At 36.0% G+C, this 26,491-nt stretch overlaps 1 protein-coding gene across 1 annotated transcript in view; it reads right to left on the reverse strand.

The window, feature by feature from the left end:
- Positions 1-3,853: 3,853 nt before the first annotated feature.
- CDC73 (cell division cycle 73) overlaps positions 3,854-26,491 on the reverse strand; it is a 100,438-nt gene continuing 77,800 nt past the window's right edge. The window contains exons 11-17 of the mRNA XM_027463262.3: positions 25,329-25,386; positions 22,399-22,434; positions 21,998-22,085; positions 14,808-14,969; positions 12,839-12,939; positions 9,624-9,765; positions 3,854-8,375 (exon numbers count right to left, since the gene is read on the reverse strand). Coding sequence (XP_027319063.1) covers positions 8,339-8,375; positions 9,624-9,765; positions 12,839-12,939; positions 14,808-14,969; positions 21,998-22,085; positions 22,399-22,434; positions 25,329-25,386 — 624 coding nt within the window. The 3' untranslated portion in view covers positions 3,854-8,338. The remainder of the gene's footprint in view (positions 8,376-9,623; positions 9,766-12,838; positions 12,940-14,807; positions 14,970-21,997; positions 22,086-22,398; positions 22,435-25,328; positions 25,387-26,491) is intronic.

A 26,491-nucleotide genomic window follows, 5' to 3' on the forward strand; every position in this document is an offset into this window, starting at 1 on the left:
TGATTACAAAGTCCTGTAGTGAGAACCTAATTTATGTTTCATAGAAAACCAACACACACACACACAAACAGCAACAAAACAAGAACGTTGCTCCCTGTCAGCCATTTTATGCAGAATCTGGAACAAGCTTCTACATCCATGTCGCAGTTTCGAAGAGGAACATATTCTGACAGAAAACCCGGCCATTACCCGCTTAGTTTGCTTGCACTTCCTCATCACAGACCAGGTTTGGAAAGCATGATCCACATTCCTCTTGAATGAAACTGAACTGTAACAGGAACTCTATGAGCTCACCAGACTGTTCTCAGACTAGAGGTAGTCCAAATTAAAAGTGCCAAGGCGTGGCAGTTTTAATGAGCATATTTATACTCATAGTGATATGAGTGTCTACAGATCTTTTCCTATCGTTGCATACTGTTTAGAATTTCCATATCTATTTTAGTTAGACAAATTTAACACTTCAAATACTTGATCTGGAGTAAATAATTTTCTTTTTGCACACTATTTTGTGAGCATAACAGTTAAAAAGGCATCTATGGAAAATTATAGATAAATCTTATTAACTCTCCATGACACAATGACATTAGGGTTTGCTTTTTATCCCACAACTTCACTAAATCAGATTTATTATTCTGTTGAAAGACACACACACTATTTCATATAATTGAAGTTAAGAGGTTTAACAGGAAGGTAAAAGTTAATAGCACAGCATTTCTCCTACAGCGTACCAGGCATCCATTTAGAAGCCTAAGTCAATAGCAATTTTTCACACTCTCCAGCAGGAAGACTGAATTTTTGCCTTCTAGGCATATATATATGACATGATGTTTGGACTTGCTACCTTCACAGGAAGACAGAGGTTATCAAGCACTAGTGTCATTGGGAAGAAGCAATGAATTCCTAGAAACGTTAAAGATAGAAAATAATCCAACTCAAAATCAATACTTTACAAAATAATTGCAAAATGAATGTGTGCAAACAGCTGTTTTTCCCACACAGGTGTTAACTTTCAGATTCATTTATTTATTTATTTATTAAACTTGGATACCTTCTTTCTTCTTACACGGTGATCAATTTCCAATAGCAGACAAACGGCTTTCATTAGCTACATACTCCAGTAACAAACTATGTCAGTTTACATTTACCCCATGACCTAAATTAGGGTGTTGCATTGTTGGCTAGCTTACCCAAGGAGAAACATGCAGTAGTTAGCTGAATCAGACAATTCTTTCATCAAAATTGTTTCAGTTGCACATTCTAATAAAGGAAATGACATGCAAAAGAAGTTTTTACCATTTTTCAGCATGGAAATTTCAACCTGAAGTTTCCCATATAGACCTATGACATTTCAGTTAATAGAGAAAGCACCTATCACTTTCTGTAACCTCCAGAGCCTAAAAATTCAGCAAAATAAACAAAAAGTTAAGCTCAGCTAAATCATAGTTGCCTGGAGCAACTGTAGCAATATGGCTCTTTTGATGTTCCTGAACCTCCTCACCTTATCATCATTTTACAACACAGCAGAACCTCCATTTCTCTGTCTTGTTGCTAAAAGCTTCAAGGTTATTGCTGGTTTTTAAGGAGTCTTTCAGTCTGCAGACAATGCCATATGCTGCATTGCTAAGTGTGGTATGGAACATTAAGAGCTGCATTAAAGAAAGCCAGACATCTCTGTATTCCAAATATAAACTTTGTCTAATGTTTTATAATCATAAAAAAGTGCTTGACATGGATAGAATATGGTCAATGATAGTTTACAGGGTTAGCAGCATATTACTTAATATGCTTTTGAATTATTCTGCCCCCTACCTCCAGTTAAGCACTGACCATAATTTCCCCCGTTTTTCCATTTTTCTGTAATGTATCTCTTCCCAGATGCACTACCACCTGCAATGGTCATTATATCCCGTTGCAAGAGACAGTGTACACTTAAGGAGCTAAAAATTACAAGATATTTGCCCCAGGGTCCTTCCTATTGTGACTGATAACATTGTATCTGAAGGCATTCATCCCAGAACTAGTAGTATAAACCATGATTCCAGAATATAAAAGAAGAAACATTTAAAAATATGTTGTATGACACGATGCACAAAGAATGACCGGTCTAGTGATGGCAAATTTAGCACCATTTTGACTTGCGGACTCTGCAGAAGGCGAGATTGTGTTTGAAGGTACCTCTGTGACGTTTATGAAAAGAATAAGTCCCTGACATATTCAATGCATTTAGCTTTTTTTTTTTTTTTTTCTCCCCACAGATTTTGCTGTGCTGAAATTCTCAAAGGCTATTTCTTACTTTTGGGAATGGCAAGAGAGCACAGCTTCCTTTAGTCTGAATCAAACTGTATAAATAAGATTAGTGAGAGCTACAATATTAAATACTGAGATCTCCTTAGCCATAATTTCTTATGTAGCTTTGTTACTACATCGATTGTCTCATGTTGTACGCCCAAATGTCAAACTTGTTCCAGAAAAAGAATCAACATATAAAGACCACTGTACTTAAGTTGTGATGCAATACAAAACTAGCATGTAAAAATTACAGCATGCATCATGAGGGATGCACACTTCTCAGCAGAATAATAACATGAATGTAAATATATGCAAATAAAGACAATAAGTGCATTTAAGTTTTGTATTTCGAAGATCACCTAACTCCTTTGATACCTGGGGGAACGGGAAGCTAAATGAACAGACCAGGTACTGACCAAAGCCAAATAAATCAAAGAGATCAACAAGTAAAATTAATCAAATTCAAGAGAGATTTTTTCATATGATGGAGTGAATCTACAGAACTACTCCATTAGATGAAGTTAAATTAGACTACTGGGAAGGCAATTTAGGGTATTAATCCACTGCACACAGAATTATGCTGCCTGCACAATCAGTTGCGGAAATCTTTCTTTAGGAATCTTTTCTGTCTACGTATTTTCTTGCATCTTTAATCTCATTATTCCCTTTTTAGCAACTTCTCCGCAACCAGACTAATTACTTCCAACATGCATAAAACATAGAGGCTCTTTCATAAAGGTTTTATTACAGAACAAAAAGACCTCCACTCTGCAGTGCAATCTGCAATCTAAGTTTGACACAAGATGCAACAAGTGAATTTAAACAAATTTAGGTAGATTCATGGCTGAAAGTACCTTTGATTCAAAGCGGCTATACATGACGTTCTGGAGTAACTGTTCTTCCACTCTAATGCCTCACTGTTATTCACAGGATCTTCAGCAGTGTTATTTATCATTTAAACCAGTGGAGCATTGCTGAAAGAAACATGCTTTCCTTTGCTTCTTCTTTCATGAAGAAATTGACTCCTACATTTAGAAAGCATCCCATCTTTGAAACTCCGCAGGACATTTTTGCTAACAATTTTCAAAAGCTGGACTTCAGCTGATACCAAGCTATTAAGTCTAAAAATGTCACCAATACAGTGCAGATCTTAAATATTAGGTCAAGTGGAAAGACATCTCAACAACTTAAGATTTTATCAAAAAAAGTCACTAAGCACGAGTTTATGACAGTTTTGTTAGTTTAAAGGTTTGGTTTAACCTTATGAGAAGTTTGTCTTCTCCTTTCATTGAGTGGTGGCTGTCCCAGTTTCTGAAAATATTTTATTTCAGCTTGAACCTTCAAAACCACTGGTAAATTCTGGTCCCATTAACAAAGGCCAGAGTTTATAATTTACCAACTCTTTAACCAAACCTTAAAGCAACTCAAAGATTTTGTTTGCAACTCTGATTTCAGTGACACGTGCAGAAACCTTGTGAAGCAAGTAATGAGTTTTTCTTAATTTAAATGAAAACAAACTACAGCAAAAGAATTTACAGATGCAAATAAAAACCAAGAACCATGCTACTTTTCTTATAGATTTTATGTACCGCCTCATATTTTTCAGTTTTACATGTGAACTAGTCTCTGCATTGAAGTTTCAAACATCTGAGATTGTTCTTTGCATTAGCATTCTTATAAAAGAAATATAGAAAAAATCTGGAAAGACAAATGAATGCAGTAAATCAGTCTGTGCAAAGGCACAGCCTATTGCTGTGTGCTACCCTACCAATGCATTTTGCTTGATTAAATATCATTAGTCTCAAATTTACTCTATGATAGCATCAACACCAGGAGAAGAATGATCTACAGACATCAATGACAGCTGAACAATTGACTCCATGTCACTCACTGGATCCTAGTTCCAGCAGGAAACCATCTTCATGGTTGTCAAGTACATGAGCTCCATTTAAGCATTTTCATATTTGAAGCGATCCATTTTCAATATCTGCCTCAGAGTTATCATATCATGTTAACAGATTAAGGTGAAAAGAATGCATAAATAACCAAAGATGGTAAACTGTACAATCACTATTGAAGTACATATCTGTTCAGGAAATAAAAGCAAAGCTGCCACAGTTCTTCAAGACAATTAAGTAACAAATGAACAACTCAGAATATGACATTCAGAGATTCCAGTTTGTGACACATTTTTCCATAGATTAGCTGAACTGTAACCTACTTGGCCAACAGTTTCTTCAGGCAGGGATTTTAATTTTTCATGAACTCATTGCTCTAATAAAGTACTTGGCATTAGTTATGGCTTTTGAATTAAAATGCATTCCTGACATTAAATTTTAAAATCACTAAGCCATTAATTTTGACCAGCTTTTTTTTTTTTCTGTATAGTGTTTTCAAGAATTAGCAACTAAGTGCGTATTTCACCAGCAAAAGAATGAAAGCTGTACTAATAAAACTTATTTTTGTAGGTCCCTGTGGAGAATGGTAATATTTTATACCCTGTATATCAAACAAGAGCCAAAAACAAATTTTCTGTTCTGAACAAGGCTTATCTGACAAATACCACATAGTTGAACTTACAATCAAGGGCAACTTAACACAATCTGCTATCTACATTTTCTTCTACATTCAAAAATAAAAAGGTTTACAGCATTGCAGCACAGTTTTCTAAGTTGTCTATTTCTAGCAATGACTTTAGTGCCTATTTGTGAAACTATCTTGCTACAAAAGTTTCCAGGTAATAACTAAATAGCTGAGCCTATTCAATGGAGGATGCTGATCCGCAATTTATTCAGGTATGCAAGTCCATTTCAAAAAGCAGTTGTCCTACTTTACCTTATGACAAATTCCTGCTTTGTTGCTTTTGTTTAGGATAACATTCAGAAAGTTCAAAGAGCATAAATCATAGGTATTTTAGCTCCTAATATAAAATCATTACTTCAGATACCTCTACTGGCCCCTATAACCTTGCCACCAAAAGAAATAATCACCTGCTGACAGTACAGGAGCCCAAGAACAGACTTCAAAACAGTTTTCATCTTGTTTTATCGTGTTTCATCTCATTCATCTTGTACTTATGAAACAGTGTGGAGTTATGACACTTAAGATATTTAATAGAAACAGCCAATTTGATTCGCATGCTAGTATCATTCTACCATTCAAGAAACTACAGTCAGTAAAGTGGCTCAGTTTTAGTTATACATTTTAATTGAGTACAATTTACACACTTTATACACTTCTAAGCAGTGTCAAATTTGCTCAACAATAAGAATACAGCTCACTAAAACAGATGTCTGATCCTGCAGCTTCTCCAGTTCTTAGTATCAGTTTTCTTTATTACTCTACATTAACTTGTAGATAAATTAAGCGTAACATGTGTCTAAAAATCCAGCTGTGTTGCAAAACGCTGCTGTAAGGCTAAATTTTCAAGTCCAAGTAGTTTCATAATCTATGTGCAGATATTTCTGAAGGCAGCAGGAATGCTATTCTTTGACAACCTAATTAAACTTCCAATAATGTCAGCAGGAATCTGATTGCAGAATGGCTCATTTTATAAACATCACTACGTTTATGACTGACAAAGAGATACATGATCAGAGATGATCAGGTGCCATCTCCTTCACAATATACACTTTACAACTTGTGTTGTAAATCACCTGCAAGTACAAAAAAATGAAGATGTTAAGTGTGTGCTCAATCCATAGAAAGTGGCACAGTTGATAAAAAGATTCCATGGATTTTGCTCCTCTGCCAGTTTCACATTATAACTTCACTGGTTTCTGAGGATTTACTCCCAATATATACAAAAATTTACATTTACATCAGGCCATCTTCTCTGTATAATATTGGACCCAGGATTACACAAGCTTTTAAAATGCAAGTGAAATATAGGGCAGAGAAAATATAACTGGAGCTTGCATGTTTTAAGACCAATACTCTATACCACAAGTGCACATGAAGCATGCTTCTCTTCAAAGTTCGGTTTGTAAATTTGCTGCCCACTGTAGAAGTTTCTTTAAAACTGTAATTTTTTTCTTTAGTACTGTAAAGTACAAAGTCTGAAAAAAAATTACATTTCTAATTGGAACATTTCAGAGTCAAAAAAGCCATACGTTATATCCCTCTATTTAAACAGTAACAAACCCTAAGTTGGCAACTTCCTTATGGTACTTTCTGTGGTGTTGATAGCCAGTTTTTCTAACTATAGCACAGGTTAAACCAAAATGTAGAATGTTTTTAGCTCACTCATATGACAGAGATACTCTTTTAATAAAGCTTAGGTGTTAAGATAAAGTCACTTGGTACTGACCGAAGTGCCCATGCAAATCGCAGAACTTTCGAGCATATTTTAAACAAGCTGTTTTGCTTGCTCTTCTCAGCCACTTTGCAGAATCTGTTCAAAAATCCAGTGACAACTTCTAATTTTGGTGTCATTGTTGTTTGTTTGTTTTTATTTCCATTGAGATAATTGGCTAAATTTAAAGATAGTAATCCTGATACAGCAGGGATGGAAAGATATTATTAAAACACTTTCAGACCTCATAGTCCTCATTTAAATTTAAGACAAATCTTAAAAACCTCTGAAGGAGATGTGCCTTCTGGTTTTATTAAAAATGAAGGTAACATCAAATAAAAAGCAAAACTAAAGTAGAATAGGTAGAACATTTTACTTTTGTCAAACCTTAAATGTAAAGTATATTAAAAAACATGGTTTTGGATTTCAAGAACAGGAATATAAACATGTATTTTCTATCCCAGAAAAAAACCATGCAGGTGTTACAATACTTAATCATTCTCTACATCCACTGGTATGCAACATCAACTTAATGTTATTAAATAGATACACAGATACCATAAATCCATACAAATACCATGGTCTTCTGGCCTCAGTTATACTGTAGCTCAAGCAAATCTGTTCTTTGGTAACTGAAGTAAGTTCATTTTCCACTCTGATGCAGGACTGTTAGGAGACCATATTAGTCACTCATATCAGAAAACGACAACTTCTGCAAACATAATCGGGGCTACTTTCATCACAGGAAAATAATATTAGTGGTGATATTAGAGGTGCAAATGCAATGAAGTTAAAATGATTCCATCCTTGTGGTGGCTGTTTCAGGAAAAAAAAATCCAAACTCTCTTCCTTTCTATTCATTGTTTAATCCTGGTAACATTTAAACTCATATGAAGGTGTTTTGATAGATGGGAATGTACATAGGAACGTTTTCAGTTTAAATAAAGAGAACTCTGGAGAATGGAGATTTAAAATTACCATGACCTGAAGGTATTTGTAATAAAGTTTAAAGATTTAGTAAACTGGGACATTACAAATCCAAAAAAAATTCTAGATTTTTCATCTTCCCTTTTTCAAAGACTGACAGAATATACATATACAGGTTGACATTTTGATTTATCCAAAACAATCTTCATTTTGCTCAGTTTGCAAGTCCTATCGACTAAAATGTAGTATCATTCACAACAAAATCTTTTCAATAAGTGAAACAATAAGCAAAGAAAACCAAAACTAAGCTCAGAAGCTAAGTGGTTTAGAAAGCCTTGGTAACATCTATGTGTGCATTAGTGTGTCTATAATTTTTTTATACATATATATATATATAGACACACACACACATATATATACACACACGTGCGCACATGCGCACAGGCACACACACATTTGTAACCTGCAGTGGAGATCAATCTATTTTCTAATAAGGAACAAAACACATTATTTAAAAATGTGCCTAATTTAACAAAACAGAGAAGAAACTGCTGCTATCAAAATGTACAATTTGGATTGCAGACTAGAAGGCTAACAACATTAAAAAAATAGTTTTAAGCAAAACCCCTTTGCTTCTGAATAACAACAGGTATCAACCTGCCATAGCATGAAGCATCCAAACCAGATTTTATAAAAAGTTTAAACTGTGACCCTTCTTCATTCGTAAAGTTCTTGACATATTACATAGTGCGAGCTCTGGTCTCCGAACTGGAGCCTCTTTCATTGTTCTTAATCCATACTCCATGAAATAAATGGCAGCTGAAGGATTCAGAACCTCAAGTGAGATTTATGCTTTACCATATACCTTAAAAGATAAAAAGAACAGAAAACAAAAATTACTATTTTTGGTATTTATAGAATTTTTTCTCTCAGGAATAACACAGACTTCGTTAAAACTGAATTCTTAGAGCACTAGCGAGTTGCTAAAGAGATGCGATGTCTTATAAGCCATAAAGCTTTATTATGCACAGTATTTGTCCCACTGCAAGACAGTCAGCTAAAATGTTTGCTTTGAAGACAATTCACATCATCCGGGGCATCAAAAGGATTCTAGCATTTGAAAACTGTTGCTAAAAATAACTCCAGCTCATTCTGGGAATTCAGATATATAGTTTAGCTGAGACTTAAATAAAAAAGCATAGAAAGTTTGATGTTCAGAATCATTTAGACAATTCCCACTGGACTTTTCTTTTTGAAGTCCACTCAATCATTCAAGCAGTTTGCTGTGCAATCAACATGAAAAGATTAAACATTCATTAAATGCATGGACTTCTCTCTTCCCTCAATATTTCAGCTGCTTCATGACCAAGTTTCTCCTCTAAATCATGAAAAAGATATTACAATTAACTTTTCTTTCAGAGAGGGTTATGAGCCATGGCAAAGCAAAGTCAGAAGCAGCACTGCTCTTCACAGAGCTCTGCTGGTGCTCCTGCATCCCTCGCTTCTCATGAAAGGCAGCAATAAGTACTTGGAAGGCTCCAAAGATTCAGAGGAAAGAAAGACTGCACCAAAACTCATTATATGCCACATCTTCTCTGACCTTCCTCTTCTATCTGGTGCTGTGGACTCAGAGGCATCAGAGTAAGATTATACTTTATAGCTCTTTTATCCTAAAGTAGTTTCTCACCTTTGCTAGACTGTCATCTAGTGAGGTACAGACAGAAAAAAGAGTAGAGCTCTTAAAGCTCAGAACTGTAGTCCAAGAGAAGGGCTAGGGGAACAGCGGAAGAATGCACCATGTAAGTTGTTCTTCACTCTTTTCCTTCTGCCTAAAGAGAGGTAGGGGAATCACTGTACTACTCGGTTATCAGTAACTGCCCTTCCTTTACATCCACTCACATTATAGTTTGGAGATGACTATTACTTTGTTTATACTGAAAATATACCTGTATATGTTTAACTGCATGGTCAGGGAAAGTCTAAACAAATATTTTCAATATAAAACATTGTTCAGCTGTCTAAGTTGTATACAATTGCCTTGTTTCCGTAACTTTAAGTTCCCACTGAACATCATAAAAGCATGAGCAGAAAGGATTTTTAACAGGAAATGTACCTGTCCAAAGTTTCCCAGAAGCGTAGAAATACTGGCCTGTCCAAGTGTCTTTTATGGTAGCTTAGTTCTAACACTGTTACATCCCATTTCTGTACATTTGGATCCAGGCGTACTTCATCATATTTGAGATGAAAAGCTTTAACTACAGGAAACAGAAAGATGTTTAGTGCACAAACAAGATGACTTCACAGTATTTAATTATTAGCCAAAGAGCATCTCCCCTTTTTTCAGAATAAAGTCTGAGAATAAAATTAAGCCCATCTCTCAAGAAAGTCAGCCAGTCAATAAAGGGCACTGAACGCAATACAGTGGCTGGTGACCACTCCCCAGTGCTCATACTACTATAGCTCTAAGTGAAAGGGTGGCCCCTATTGCAGACATTCCAAGGGAACTGCAGAAACTCGTTGTAAACTCATGAGAGTTTTCTTTGGAAAACAAAGATATTCTTTCTGAAGATTTTTGAGTTGTCCAAAACCTGAAAACGGAAACAAAACAAAACGCCAAAAAAAGAAAACAATTCATTTTACTGGGACTGAGAAGGAAGTCTAGATAGCAGATAAACCCCAAATGCTACACAAAATATTCTGAGAAATAGTACTGCCAATTTCTTCTGATCTATTACTCAGCTAATAATGGTAAATTATTGGCTATTACTTTCCTTTTGGGAAGCGTTGCCTCATGTGAATTATGCAAACCCCAAGCATTAGCAAAATGACTATTAAATCTTTCTTGTGATTCTTCTTGCTTCCTTGGCCAGATCATAATTTTGACACAATCCAGTGTAAAGTACTTAACTCTTGTACAATTCCTATCTGGTAATCAATTTGATGCATTATATATTCTTGGATAAGTCACGATGAACTGGAGCAAAATATAACACTGAAAAAAAAGTACATTTGGGGGAACTAACTCTTGTCTGTTAGCTGCTAAAACAATATTTGGTACTATAATCAGGAATTGTAATCTATAAAATACTGGGGAACAGACTCCCTGATCCCTGCTAGTGAACACAGTATGCTAAATTTAGTAGGAACCCATTAGAATTAGAACAGAATCCCAAGGTTCAGCAAAAAGTGCTCCAAAAGATGTCTACCTTAATATCTCCCAGTAAGGAATAAAGCAGAATAAAAAAATAATTTTTTTTAAAAAAAAAGCAAAACAAAAAAAACGTTTGTTCAGTGTGCATGAAGTCAGCAGTTTTACTGTTTCCCTATAATACTACTGGACAAGCAGTGTGAAACAAAACCATGAATGCATATATATTATCTGCCAGATAACATTGCCTGTTTTAAAATAAGCCTAGAGAAAGCAAATAGAGACATATCAGAGTTATGCATTTACAAAAAAACAACCGACACAACCTTTGTGTTAAGGTTAAATGATATTAAGCTGAGAACAACCCATTTCTGAACCTGAAAAAAATCAGAATTAAAGCAATCTGATACACTCTAGCATTTTAAAGACTTTTTAAATGATATTCCAAATTAAATATTTGTTCATTAACTTGACATCGCTCAAAAATTTCATCTGGAATGCTTACTTGCAGACACAAAGATAAGAAGCTTGCTTGCTACATGAACATTAAAGACTCAGAACAGGCGGAAAGAAAACCAAGAACAATTCTAAAGACTCACCTAAGAAAATGCTGTGTGACATAGCAATTGAACAAATAAAACCAGTTTGACAGACTCAGCTCCAATTCTTTACGGTAAGCTACCTTCCTGTTTTCCAAAATGACAGTAATATGCTTTAAATCTTTGTTAATCACCATGGACCCTGTGACTTACACAAGGAACTGCAAGCTGTAGATGAAACAATGGATTGTTGCAGATCCCAGAAAGTGCCTTTACAAAGGCTATCGAAGACAATAAATATAGGCAAAGTGATAGCTAGACTGGCATTGCCCATGCACTCCCAATTTACATGGCTTTTATTTTGAGGAGTGAATAAAGCCATTAGGAAAAGCACTAGAGATACTCCTATCAGGAAAACATTTTCCAAGTAGCTAGCTTTAAAACAACTGAATGCCTTTCTAAAACATAAAGGGTGCATTTCAACATATCTTTATGAATCAATTAAGAAAAGGTACCTTTCTTTCACTTTAAAAATCTAAGGATTTGTACATCTCCAGTCTGAACACCTAAGGCTAGGTTTTTGATTTATTTTTTTGGCAGAGCAAAATATATCATTACAATTCCTATCCTGTTTCCCCCTACGCATTTTCTTTATTTCTTCTTTCATTAGTCTCTTCTGTTAAACCCTCCTGTGTTGCTTTTTATTTCGAATTTAAGGCTCTTTCACTTACTACCTGTTCAATCCTTCATTCAACTCCTTCTGTTTTCTGGTTCACAGATGCATCCTTAGCCTTCTGACTGTTCCTCGCTCTGCATCCCAAACTAGCATTCTTTTGGGGTCCTACTTCTATACCAAATATGCACACAATGCAAAACCTGATCTCCTCAGTATACTAAATGGAAAATGACAGACTGAATTTTATTTATTTATTTATTTTTAAATCTGTAGCTCAGAAAACACTGGATGCTATAAAAAGGCCTATTTTCTAAGGCAGCTTCACAATGAAGCAATAGCAACAGTGGACAGAAGCTTGCAGTTTCTTTAGATATTATTGCATACTTTGCATTTAGAATAGTGAACAGTGCAAGAGAAGTGCTCTGTGTACACCAAAACATGCTGGCACAATTCTGCTAACAAAAAAAAGTGTTCCAATCTACACAGTGGAAACATATAACGTGTACATTAGAAGTATTTGTATCTTATTACCATCATTATTACCAAGTTTTTGTCAAACACCAGACCATGCTTGCAAAACTCTTGGTGAAATACTGGGTGATTAATCCTCTCTTCAAACAAGTCATGAAATCTGAAGACAGCCTGTAAACCTGTTGTTTATAAAGTGTTATATAAATAGCCTTTTCGCCTGTTTTACAGGCTTGGAAAGTAAATTTCCTTTCTGGTACAGCGGCTATTTCTGAACCTCTGGTAAAGACAACAGCTCTGAGAAGATTTCCACGAGCTTCCACAGGACAGAACAGAAGAGTCGCAGAGGACACATTAATCTTTGCCATCTGTGTGAATACCCAAGACCCTGTTCTTTCAACCAACCTAGTCCAACAGTACTTGACCGTGAGCATAAACACCACAAAATTAAAAGCAGAATAACAAACCCTAAAATGCTTAAACAACAAAAACCTTACTTTTTGCAAAGATATCAACAGGTGATCCATCAGGCAAGAGCCAAGGCCAGCCTTTGAACTGCCAAGCTGGACCCTGTACGAATACTGCCACCACACGATCCCTGTGAACATAAAAAGGATGGACATGCTGATGGCCTTGAACATCTAGAATACATTGTCTGTTCAAGAAAATATGTATCTTAACAGTGTGTTTTTTGTAACAGTAATATATCGCATTTAACAACTGCACCTTCAGTACAACTACATTTTCTCCATTACAAAGCAAGGAATAAAACGTTATGTGAATTACCTAGACTTTTAGTTCTGCCCTTTGCAGATTTATTTATTGGAAATAGCGAAATAGTGTTTATTTCTGGACATTGTTTTGCTTTTTATAAGTGTTCAAACAGTTTAAACATAATCCCCTACAAATTAGACTGTAACTTGAGATGCAGCAGTTTAAAAGCCTTTATTCTGCACACTGTTAGCTTTTATTCTAAAAATTTATTGCAAGAGACAGCTGCTAAATTTCTGCCTCCAGTTGCAAAGTGCGTCATTTATTGTGAGGGTATGTAACTATTACCTGTGGTTTAAGACAATACATTTGTGATTAAGATGATGAAGCTTTTATATTAATAAAATTTTCAGAAAAACCTTTGAGAATACATGTCCTCCCACATACAGTCTGCCGCCTTCTTGAACGTTTACATCATCCAAGCATGGTTCCTACCTACTAGAACAAATAATTGCATCCCTAACCTAACACCCAAATTTAATTCTAGTCTACCAAACCTCCAATGGAAAAGAATGATCAAGGGATATCTTTGTGATCTTTTTTAAGAGAGAAACAGAAACTTTAAGGTTTGCCACTTAAAACTGTGTGGCAAGGTTTGTAATGGGTAACAGAAAAAACAGCAACAACAAAACTTTAAAAGCAACAACCTCAAGAATTTCCATGTTTTGATTTCCAGATGCTAATATCTGATGCTCTGTTGGATTAAAAATGAGCTAAATAAAAACACATCATTTTATCTCTTTGGTCAGAAGCACTTTAACTACCAATTTGGATATTAAGGTTTGATCATCGTAAGTGCTATTTGGTATTAGAATTTCAAAACCACTGACTTGTGATTTATTCAAGATTTAAATATAGAACACTTAATTTAGGAATAGGACCTTTCCAAAAACACTTCCCTCCACTAAAATCTACTTTGGAAGCTACAAAACCATCAAAAATGTCATGCATTTAAAATCATCACACCTCTGACGAAGAACTGAAAATGTTGCCTAATTCATTACCTCACAAATAATAAACGTATTTCTCCAGAATTTTCCTATTCAAAGAGAAATATACTTTCATAGTATCAAAGAATGGGCTTAGAGACAAAATCTTTTTACGAAAAATCTGCAAAAAGCTCTCTCTCACTCCCTTCCACCAACTGGGGCTCTCCCTTCAGAAGAGAGCTTCTATCATTGAATCCAGTTCATTGAATCTGATTCACTAGTGAAACCGCATTTCTGTTTTTACTGTTGGCTTTTTTTTTTCCTCTTTAAACTATTATAAGAAAGTTAGAATAGCAGATGTTGAAGAGGTTGGCAAATGCATCTTCCCAATAGACTCTAATTCAGAAAGAAGATAATAAAGGAGGATTCTTCTCTTGGACCATGCTTCAGCAACTCACATGCTACAGTACCACAAACTGGAAAACTCATGAATATTCTTACTTGAATTCCTGGAGCATTTCAGACCAACTAAAAACAGCTGTGCTGCTCATATTGTTAAAACAAAATGTTATTTTTAAGAAAGATCTATCAAGAAATTTAGCTTTATATCATTTTAACCTGGAGACAACACTCCTATAGAGTCAATCAAACCCATTCTTATAGCCTTGTCTTCACTTCTTATGCAATTTAATATTATTTTATTGGTCCCCTCCACGTTCTGCATTCTCCTGATAAAGAACTTTTGTAATGAGGAAATCTATTTTACCAGTCTTGTGGCATAAGCTTTAGAGGTTGGTCTACAACTCGGTAAGGTACAGTAACGCTGACTGTAGTTCCACCAGGCTGCATCTGGTCCTTCCTTCTCTGTATTAGAGTTTCATTTTCTCGCTGACAGCCTTGCTTCTTCTTTTCATCTGATGGTACAAACCTTGGAGAATAAAGAAACATTCAGTAGGCAAAAGTAATTTGATCAAATCAACATGAAAAATACCAACTTTATCGGAACGTTGCATTATTGGCTGAAGCCACCTCATTCTTACTATGCCAAGCCTCCCTGACTACTCATTCAGTATAGCAAGAAGACCAAGTTTCATAAGTCTTTGTGATAAAACCAGTTGTACTAAAAAGGCCCTCTGCCCCTCAAATCTACAGCCAGAGCTGTTCTTACATGTTTGTGGCATGTCTTGCCTGCCTTACCCAACACATTTGCAGATGAGAAGCCAGATCATAGCCTGCTGAACAGCAATAACAAATTATTTTTAATGATCAAGAATAAATAACACGTGAAGACATGGGGAACTTAGGCATTAAGAAATCATTGCTTCCTGGAGTAAATTTTATAGCTTTTGTCCTTGGGGAAATCAAACCTACCCATCAAAATTATTTTTTCCTTGTGAAAGCTGGGATTTTTGGTCAAATGGATCAGATTTTATTCTATTTTTTTATTGAGTGATTTTACAAGATCAGATGATTCATCTGGTTACTGCAGTGTATGTACTACAATTACAGATTTTTTAAAAAAGCTTCTCTGATAGATAAATTATGCTTACAAAATAAGGACGGCATGATCCTTATGTCTCACAATCTCAGTAAGACAAAAAGAAATGGTTAAGAAATGACCTGCCAAATCAATTTCAGAATTTTTATTTTTCAGCCCCATCTTTATTAAAGAAAAAAAAAAAAAAAAAGCAATTCCATTTCAAGAGCCTCTTCTATATGGCATTAATAAAATAAAATACAGACAGCAGTTCTTCAAATTAGCATCATAAATGTGAGAGTAGTGTAGGGTTTGTTACTAATGAAAAAGGAAAAATAAAATCATGCTTTTTTACAGATGTAAAACTACATCACAAAAAGGTATGTTGTGACCAGTATCACCTACCAGGCCAGCAAAAAAAAAAACCTAAGGAGAGAGCAAGAGCTCAGAGCCATCTTCTCCTAACAGCCTATTGAGAACCACCCAGTCGCACTACTAATACTGTTTGCCTCTGACGTTTCATTTCCAAAGTTCTGACAAGAAGAAACAGTGTATTTCACTTAACTGCACGAGGTATCAGGAGTATTGGTGCTATATTTTAAAAACACAGTACTCCACACAACAGGGAAGATTTCTCTTCATTATAGAGCAGATGGCGCATTCTGAACGTTTACTGCATCTATGGATATGCTGCTGGAACCATTTCTAAAGGTATTCTCTTCAACCCATTTTAAGTTCAGTACTAAAAAACAATTGAATATGCTTAAACAACAGGTGGACTGCACTTTAAATTACTGTGAAAACAGTAAAAAGGAAAGAAAAATGAACTAAGTTTGTTATTCACCCCTCCTGAAAATACTGGCTTTTGCTAACATTTCATACTCAATGAGAAAGTGGTATCGGGGCTTGGGGAGAAACATTACAGATTAAATATTGTGTTTTAGGCTTTTAAAAACACATTTTAATTGGAAACCCAGCCAGCTCTACCAAGTCAGAGGAACAAGGATATTAACGAGCAATATTGATTCTACAAAGAGGCCGGCAATTTCACCACTATAAATTATATCTGAAACACCCCAATATTGGCTTACTCAGGCATTTTCAGTGTTACTTTTAGCTTCATACATGTATGTTTGTGTCTAAGAATTCGTTTCAATCATAGTTTATTGACAAGTTTCTCTCCAGTTCGTGGTCAGCTAAAAACTGTTACCTAACTGAGGCAAACCAAAAGTTGCCATAATGCCTGTATCTTCTGGACTACAGTACCCTCCCATTTTACTTGATATAGAAGTCTGAATAGGACAGAACAGGACAGAACAAATACCTTGTTATCTGAATGTTCTGAAGAAAAAAACAATACAATGAGAAGATTCAAAATGGAAGAGTAAAAAAGCATTGAAGGAGATGCTTACACATACATGGAGTAGAGGAATAAGTGACAGCTTACAGAACGTTTATTAAGTACATGCTGAATCCATGGCTACTTTGCTCCAAAATCCTTGAAATGCAAGCATGCATAATAAAAGCCATGTGCTCCCAAACTGAGAACCATTTATAATCATACAGCAATTTCTGTTATGAGAGGCTTACTCCATCACTAGACATACAAGTCAAGCTCAAGAAATCTGACTATTAAAGAAAACAGCAAAAATACCACCTTCTCTTGGGAGTAATTTGCTACAATACTCTGCCTGGTAGCTTAACTACACGTTTGTACTTGACCCCTTTTTAATCATGCAATACACGAGAAATGTGTTCTGAAGCCTGACTGTGCAGTAGCTTACATTTTTGTTGCTTCTCCAGATTACTATTCCCTCGTCAAAAAAAAAGTGATCCCACACCTATTTAGAAACCATCTTTATATTTATACTCTTACTAGGAAATTAATAGTGCTCAATCCTGTTGCTGTTAGTTGCCAAAATCAGTATTTGCATAAAAATTGGTGCACTTCCACAATTAAAGGCAGCAGGTCCCTTTCCTTAAGGGAAACAGGCAAGTGATTGAGCAAAATCAAATTATGGGAGGTAACTTTTAAGACACCATCTACTGAACTGCCAGAACTGCTTGTGTCTAAGCTCTAAACTCATAGGAATTGCTCGCGTTAACTTTAAAACGCTTTCACTCAGGTCAGGTCAATGCTTTCCGCCTCCCAATTTGGGCCTTCTGAAAAATGCATGAACAGAGGATAAGGCAACTCCAGTGCTGGACAGTAACTGAGCTCATCACAACGCAGATTGGATTACGTTTAGAATTTGAGACTTCTTGTACAACCCTCTCACTATTTCTTATTTGATTACAGTGTCAAAAGCCTCATATACCTACCTCCGCAAGAGAACAAGGCACTTCTGTAACCCATCATCCCTGAGTCTTTCAGACTGTTTGCTCCATATCAAAGTTAAATAAATCTCAGTGAGTTGCCTGGGCACACATAGCAGTTAGAGAAACCGTACTTTAACAGAAGTTTATAAAGGGTTTGTTTGCTACATCATTTTTAGCTGTGCAAAACTGCTGATACTAACTATCAAGGCTTTTTTTTTCGTTTATAACAGAGGGCCAATTATAAATTTCCAACCCATTCAGTTTAACCGTGCTTTTATTTATCTGGTAAGAAAGCAGAGTGTGACTACGGTTAAACATATCTTAAGTTAAAACATCAGCACGATAAAAGTCTATATTCATCACCTAAATGTTTACATCTTCCTGATACAAATTTCCGTACCACTCTTGTTCCACATAACCCAAACTCTCCTTCTTTATTACAGCACACCTCACAGAACAGTAAGGGAGCCAGCACTGCAGCCTGTGAGCAGTGTGCTCACACACATGCCAAAGCCTTCCCACCCAAACAGCCCTGCGTGCCTCATCGTCCCAGAGATGCCTCACCTGAATTCTGGGGATTCTCTTACGTTTCCTAGCAAACTCCTCTGCAATGCCCTTCAAACACTCCTCCTGCTCCAAAAATCCCCTCCTCCTTGTGCTGTACCATTGGTCTCTGACACAGCTAACAAGCAGGCTGATTACCTCTAAAAATACAAGAAATTCAAATCTATCTGCTTCTTCTTCATTAATTTTGGTGTTTCTTCACGTGGACAGAATCTTTTTTTTTTTTTTTTATTCCAAAGCTTGTGGCAAATGAAATGCAGCTTCTGAATCGCTGTTCTGTCAAATTTAGCTGAAAGTGGGGAATGAATTACAGAAGGTGGTGACTCAAGGCAGAAACTACACAACTCTTTTTCCCTGCAAAATCATCCCATATCTATCATTCTACATCAAGGCCAGTTCCACACTCTGCATACCTGAACATTAAGAACAAACCCCGCAGCCATTCCTAAACAAAGTACTTCGGTAAATTTGAAATGCAAAAATTACAGGCCAGGTGGCATATCTTCTAGAAAAGTGCTAGAGCTGTCACAGCTGAATTAATATTTTGCTCTTCTGAGTTTTGCTATTGCATTTCGGATTCATCAACATCCCTTGCTTCTTCACTTTGTCTTCGATACCTGTTAATTATGCCAGTGTCTTCCTTTGTTCCCTTATTCTTTTTTCCCTTCCCAGGATCAAGTTCTTTGCACTCAAGCTCAGCCTTCTTTAGGAGCAAGTCTAGAGAAGCTACCTGTAATTGTGCCCCCATGGAGCTGGGAACAGTGCAGCCTTCCTAGCACGGATATACTTAGAGATGACATACAGGTGCCTTATTCCATTATATCTATTCCTGCACCACAGTCATGAACTGCACAGATTTAAAATCCAGGGCTTGTGCTTATGTAATTGTTTCTTAACCATAAAAACCCATATAAACAAGCAACTTGCTCTGTCAACACAATTAGATCAATCTAGTAACTGCTCGCACATTAAATCATAATGTTAAAAGCCAGCCTTCTCACCAATTAAATATTTCATAAGAGGCCTTAAGAGTCCAGCATGCCTACCAGATCTTTGGTGGCATGTGGCAGTAATCTAGAAGCCAGGAATAGCTAGAGATCTGAAGGCACCTTGTAGCTCACAGTGCTGTTTGAAAAAATTCTAGGGCAATTCCACTAAAAATTTAGCACCACAATATGGACAGACTATTTTACAAAAACAGGTGTATAAAGTCTCATAAAGGATAGGAGAAGTGCTGAAGGTGGAAGAAAGAATAACTATCCACTTTTTGAACGGACTACTGGTGCAAACTATCTATAACAGTATATTTTTCTGTGAAAATGACTGTTTCAGAAAAATGGACTGATATTAACAGACAGGCAACTTTAAACACCGTGGTCTGTCAGACAAGTTTTTGTTTATTAAAAACACAATACTGATTTCTACCTTGCCATGATGGAAGCAAAGTATAATGTTGATTGCATTTAGCCATAACAAATTAAATTTTAGAATCTGATAGGTTCATTTATTTAAGCAAGAGCATTTGTAAACTGCCATATTCTAGCGCACTGCAATGTAATAAATCAATTCTAGCAACTCAGTATTACTTCCCTAAAAGAATTTTCATCAATTCTTACCGATAATGCTTCATTATCATTTTTGCTGTATAGGAACTTTAAAAAAGAATACCTACTACTTCTGCACGGAGACATTTAATAATGATTGCTAAACAAAAATAACATCTCCCATCTTTCTGGTATCAATGCGTATGTAGCTTCTAAGACGTTACAGCCATGTTGGCAAAGAAAGACTGAACACGCTGTCAGAGTCTGACCACTCCTTGTCCTTGAGAGCAAGTGATCCCTCTGCATGCAGAGGTTGGCTGAGATATGAGACTGCGATTTTGCTTTTAAGAATGTATTCTGATTTCATCCTCTGCATACATTGTTTTATGTACATGTATCATGTCATCTTTTGTAACTATTTCTAGAGCATATCAATTCTTATATATCGCCTTCTAACTTCACTACTGCTGTCAAGCACCTTCCTAACAACACAACTTTGATTCTCCGTTTCCTTTTTTCAACTTATCAGAATCTTTCAATTTTTCAAATTAATCCTAAGTATCACTGAAATCAGTGCAATGTTATTCTACCCATAAGAAGTCCCACTTTTCCACTTCTCTTTTTTAAAACTTGACTACCTTTTTTCCAATCTTTCTTGGTACTTTATTTATTTATACCCTAATAAAGGGTAGCAGTCCCTTTTGCGGATGGTCTTAACACTACCCTACCTTACTTGAAGCACAACTTACTCTATAGACTCTTATTCACAAGCATACTGCTAAATCAAAAGCCCTATTATTACTGAATTTTTACCGAGTAACATTTACTCTGAAGTATATCTTGTCTGAAGTGCCAATTAGTGTGAGAGTCCAATACTTTCTGACCAGGGTCTTTTAGATGTTCCAAAAGGGAAGAATTTAATGTTAACATTGAATATACTTATTTGGGTATAGTTTTGACACTACATGGGATTTTGAGTGAGTAGGGTGATACAGCAATGAACTGAAGTCGACACACAAATATAATATACAAGTATAATACAGAGATAGATTGCAATACAGACAGATTCTCATTACCAGTCACTGTGTATTCATCACCACCATGCTGTGTGTCCCCAGCCACTGGGAAGAAATATGTGTTGAAGAAAGCTCAAGCCTGTTCTCTTCAAAGCTCATTTTTTGGTTGTTCAGTTTTTAATACTCTGTGTTGGGCTAGGCAACATATAAACCTCTCTCCTGGTGGTATGGCTGGCTCTACAAGTAAACATCTTCTATTGATTGCCTCAAGGAAGACCATTTAGACAACCAGTTGATCTGCTCAGCTACTATAGCCATTTATCTAAAAGGCCAACCTCTGCATCTCTTTTCCCTTACCATAGCTGTGGTCATCTCCTGCATTCTCTGAGCTGCACAATCCCTTTCTGTACTTAAAGGGGCTTATAAAAAAGAAGGCAAGTGGCTTTTTACACAGGCAGATCGTGATAGGACAAAGAGGAGGTTTTGAACTCCAAAAGGTTGCCCAGAGAAGCTGTGGATGCCCCTTGCTGGAGTTGTTCAAGGCCAGACTGGATGGCGCCCTGGGCAACGTGGTCTACTGGGTGGCATCCCTACACAGGGGTTAGAACTGGATGGTCTTTAAGGTCCCTTCTGAGCCAAGCAGTTGTGTGCTTGATTAGTGATCATCCTTGCTCAACTCCTCTGAGCCTTTTTCCACGGTAAGCATTTGTTATCACTTGCACATGTATGCATATACATTACATAAGAAGAAAGCCACTCCAGTTATTGAGAAGATCTTACAGTAAGATTTCTAATCTGCCCATTTGGCTCAATTGTGCAAACACTGATTTTTTTTTTTGCCTTTTTTTTTTTTTAACCACTATTCATGAGGCATACATTTCTTTTATAATCTCGTCTGTAAAACTAGTTTGTCGTGAGACAAAAGAAACTCCCTCCTGATTGTTTATTAATTTGGTACTAATAAAACTCTCTATCTGACAACAATTTTTTATACGGTATTACAGGATGTTCTAGTATGTTCTAATCAGCTACTTACTTCAGATCTTGCAGAAGGTCCTTTGCATTAAGCATTGTTATTAAAGAGGTTGTGGCTGCCGGAATGATGATTATGGGAGTTCGAGATCCTGTAGAGAAAATCAAGTTATATTTCTTGCCTTCTTTTTCCCTTTTTCTTTTTAATTAAAGGAGCTGTACAGAAGACCAAAATTTTGCTTAACAGACCTTGATTATGGTAAATATTCAAGGGAAACTGTAGTAAATATCTAAATTGAAGGTCTTCATTCACCATAGAAAGCGTATCCCTATATCAGGAGTCTCTAAATATTGGTAATCACATATTTAGCAGAATACAATTCTGTTTGCTTGTGGTTCCAGCAAAAGAAAGTGTGGGCATCATTCACACAAAAATGAAAAGGACAGTGACTAAAAATGACTAACCTTTTTTCTGGTTTGGAGGTGGTCTTGCTTGAGAAACTGAGAAAAAAAAAAACATAATATACAACAGAATGAGTAATACATAATACAAATGCTAAGACTCAAAACATTTCAATGTTTATCTCACTTTTGAATGTTTTGAGACGCAGGAGTCACACTATAGTCGTTAGATCATTTTCAGAGAAGCAATACACAAAGTTGAAAAGGGGATTTATAATTTGGGTCTCAGTATTCGGCAGACAAACAGCTTTTGACTGTCTGAAAACAGATGCAAGTACAGTTGAGTCAATCTCCTCTACTTTTTCTGAACGTAGTCATCTTTCTCTATCCTCCCCAAAGGGAAAGGACAGTACAGCACTGAAAACACTGCCAGCAATCTTCAAGCAAGCTGCTTGTGGATCCCAAGCTCAGCTGTGCTGAACCAACAGGAAGACTGTTTCACAGCAAGACAATCTTTACAGATCCTCACCTTTTCAAAAGTAGGTGTTACAGTAAATGAGATCCATGGGATTAGCTGTCCTTCAGACATGCAGAACTTTATACAAGGTAAGTTTTGACAGCTTCAGACTTAATCGGGTTAGTTTCTGATTGCAATTATCCCCCTAGTTGGATTTTTCCCCACAATAAAGTGTTTCCTTTTTAGTCTTCCATGTCTCATGACCTCCTAGTTTTGGGAGGCATTTCAGTCCAAAGGTGGAACATAGGAAAAGCACCTGTTTCTTCGCTTTGGTGCTATTACCGAATAACCTGGCTTTCTCCAAATAAATATTTTATAGTTCAGTTTTAATAAATTAGAGTTTTCATGATTCCTAACTTAAAGAAAGGACTATTGTGCTTAATAATTACCATTATCCTAATTCACAAAATTAGAAAAGTCAGTAGTAAAAAGATTGATGCAGACTGTACCTTAAGTCTCAACTGCTACTATGCATGACAAATTTCATTAATTGACTTCCAATTTCATAGCACCAACTTGCTCATGTTTATTTATGACCAACTGTTTCAGAAACTGGCTAGAACATTATAAATATTCACACCACACAGTTGCCATTGTTGAAATATTGAGACTACATCCTTAATTATCTTTTCCTAACACTGTCAAATGCACAGATATAACTGGCAATACTACATTGAACTACTTGAATTTTACCTACCCCATGTTTTTACTTTATTTTTTAATTTAAGTATCTCCTTACTGTAAAAAAAAAGTTCCTGAAACATATGGACAGCATCAGCTGCCAAGAAAAAAAGCATCTGTAAGAAATGTGATAGCTGTACTGAGACAGGTTAGCAGAAAACTAGATAATCTAAATAGGCATCTCCCCCCCCAAAAAAAAATTAATAAATATTTGTTCAAATCAGCATTATAGAATTGTTTCCATCAATCCAGCTAATCCTTCTATGTGCAATGATGCAACCTCCTGTACATTGCACATTTAAATACTGTCACCACTATGAACAGACACTCCCTCCCTCCTGAGGTTCAAACCCCCAAATGTCCTAGAACATGCAGAAGAAGAAATCCTTTTTTGGAATGTAGTATTATATATTTCTTCAGACTGTTTTTTCTCCTTTCAACAGTATGGAGGCAAGCTAGTGGAATAGAGAAGGGCAACATCAGTATAAAAAATACACTTCTGTCAGTTAATGCACATGAAACTACGAGTAGCAAGTAGGGACCTGTGACAATTCAGTCAGATTTCTGCTCTTGCTACTTCTACCCTTTTCATACTGCTGTCTGTCAGCTTCATTTGCATTGTTATGCTCAACAGGGCCAGTGAGATAAGTATGACAGGCAGCATGACCTTTCTGATACCTAAATAACCAAACAGAAGAACCTGCGCAAAGCAGCATTTAGGTATGCTGTGAGAATATTCAATATTAGAATAGATTTGGGGGGTGAATCCTTTTACAACATTAAAGCATTAAATCCTACAAATAAAGCTCAAGGAATTAGCAAGGCACGTATTCAAAGCTCTTAGTAATCTAAACAAGAACACTGTATACTCCAGCAGAACTTCTAGAAAAAAGCACACTCATTTAGAAAGGCAGCTTTGATTTTAAAAATAAATAAATAAATAAATAAATAAAAAACTACTGACAAACACCAAAGTGATCCCTTCTTAACACTTCATAACAATAACTATTTTCTCATTCTTAAATCATACCTTTCACCTGAAACTTTCTTCCAACAAACCAAAAATTCTCATAACATGTAAATGAAGTACAGCCATGCACATCGCTGTTTGGAAGCACCGATTTTGTTTGCATTTTTACACTATTCCTCTATCTTTTTTTGATGGGTTTCTCATTAAAACAAAACAAACAAAAAAAAACACCTACATCTTTCTAACTTTGAACTTCAATTGGAAATTCAGTCTGATGTACAGAACTGACTTGGTAGCTGAAGTCTATTAGATTGGGAATTTAAAAATCCAGCTGAAGATTCTGACTTCATTACACATATCTTACGTGCTAAGAAGTGTGAGAAATAATGATAACACACAGAGAAATACTTGTCTTTCTGATATATTGAAGAAGTATAACAACTCTTTCTGAGACTGGCTTTTGTATTTAGGTTGTTTCCCCTTAATATATTAACCAACTCTCACTACATATTTGAAAAGGCTTTCTGAACTACTAACCTTATAGCCAAGTTTTTCACTTGACACTTTTCAATTTCACTGTCACGTCCTTTCGACAGGATGACTGAGCAAACACGCTGAACAGAATGAACCCAAGCACCAGAACATTTCAATTGTCAAGCTATGTGTGGTGTAACTAACTAGAAGGTCACGTGTCATTTCCAACACACGCCATTAAAAGCCACAAAAAGGATCCCCACTTCATTCTTCAGTAACCAAAGTTTTAAATACAACTTCTCCAAAGCTTATACTTGCTTGGAGCAGAAGCGTGAAAAGATGTCACCCTACCTGGTCGTGGTACCGGCTGTGCTGCTGGCGTTTGTGTTTTTCGAGCAGAAGCACCTTCCTTTGAAAAGACAGAAAAGGTAACATTAATAGCTGGCCTTCTTGTCAGGTACATATATTTTTAAATGAACACAGAGCTACAGAGGATCTACTGAAAATGAGGGCAGAGTGTTTCTATTAAAAAGGAGAAAAAAAATATTGAACATACTCAAAACTCTTTACAGATCCTGTTTTAGATGCGGGGGAGCAGAGAACCTGATAAGCTTTTACCTTTTTTTGTTTGTTTATTTGTTTACCTTTTAACCATCAGATGCCCATCAGAAGCATTTTTCTATATTCAAAGAAAGTTTTCTTACTTATAGTACTGCTTCATTTTAAACCTGATCACTTGTAACTAAGAGTTAATATGGAAATTGGCTACAGAAATTTCAAAACATGATCTGCTTATGCTCTAGGATGGAAAGCCAGGACCAAGGAATTGCAATGTATTCCTGCCTTGAAGAGTTTTAGTGAACAGAAATAGCACTCTCATGATAATTAGTTCTGCTCATGCCTTATCCAATTACCTTAATGTAACAAACAAAAGACCTGTACTACTATTTATTCTTGTTAACTCTGCAGAGTCAACACACCATGTAAGAGAAAAGTGAGGTCACACGTCTACTTTAAAGCAACATAAAATTTCTGCAAGAACAAATTCTGCTCTTCGTGATTTCTGTGAAGCCCCACTGAACAATACATGTATTACCAACGGCATAAAAAAACAACCAAACAAAAGAAAAAGAAAATAACCAGAACCCAGCCACTTCAATTTGCAAGGCTAACAGAAAACCTTTAACACAAAACCAAGCATGCATTTTATCTGAACATTAAGCACTATGTGAGTGTATCCTCCATCTGAGACACACTCGGTAAGGTCGGAAATCTTAGCCTAGGAAAAACTTTTTCGAAAGACTCCGGTATGGTGCTATCACATCTTTATGTCCATACATAAATAACAGTATGTTCTGGAATTCAAAATTAAAAAACCTAAAAAGCAAGAGACCGCATGCAAGGAGCCTCAAGTTCCATGATTTAATTAACACAAAGAACCTGCTTTCAAGTTTCCACCATGAAAGTGAGAACACAGCTTTTTACATCCTGCAAGCTCCCATTAATCTTTAGCA

The sequence above is a fragment of the Anas platyrhynchos genome, chromosome 8 (assembly GCF_047663525.1).
Source record: "Anas platyrhynchos isolate ZD024472 breed Pekin duck chromosome 8, IASCAAS_PekinDuck_T2T, whole genome shotgun sequence".
Classification (NCBI taxonomy): domain Eukaryota; kingdom Metazoa; phylum Chordata; class Aves; order Anseriformes; family Anatidae; genus Anas; species Anas platyrhynchos.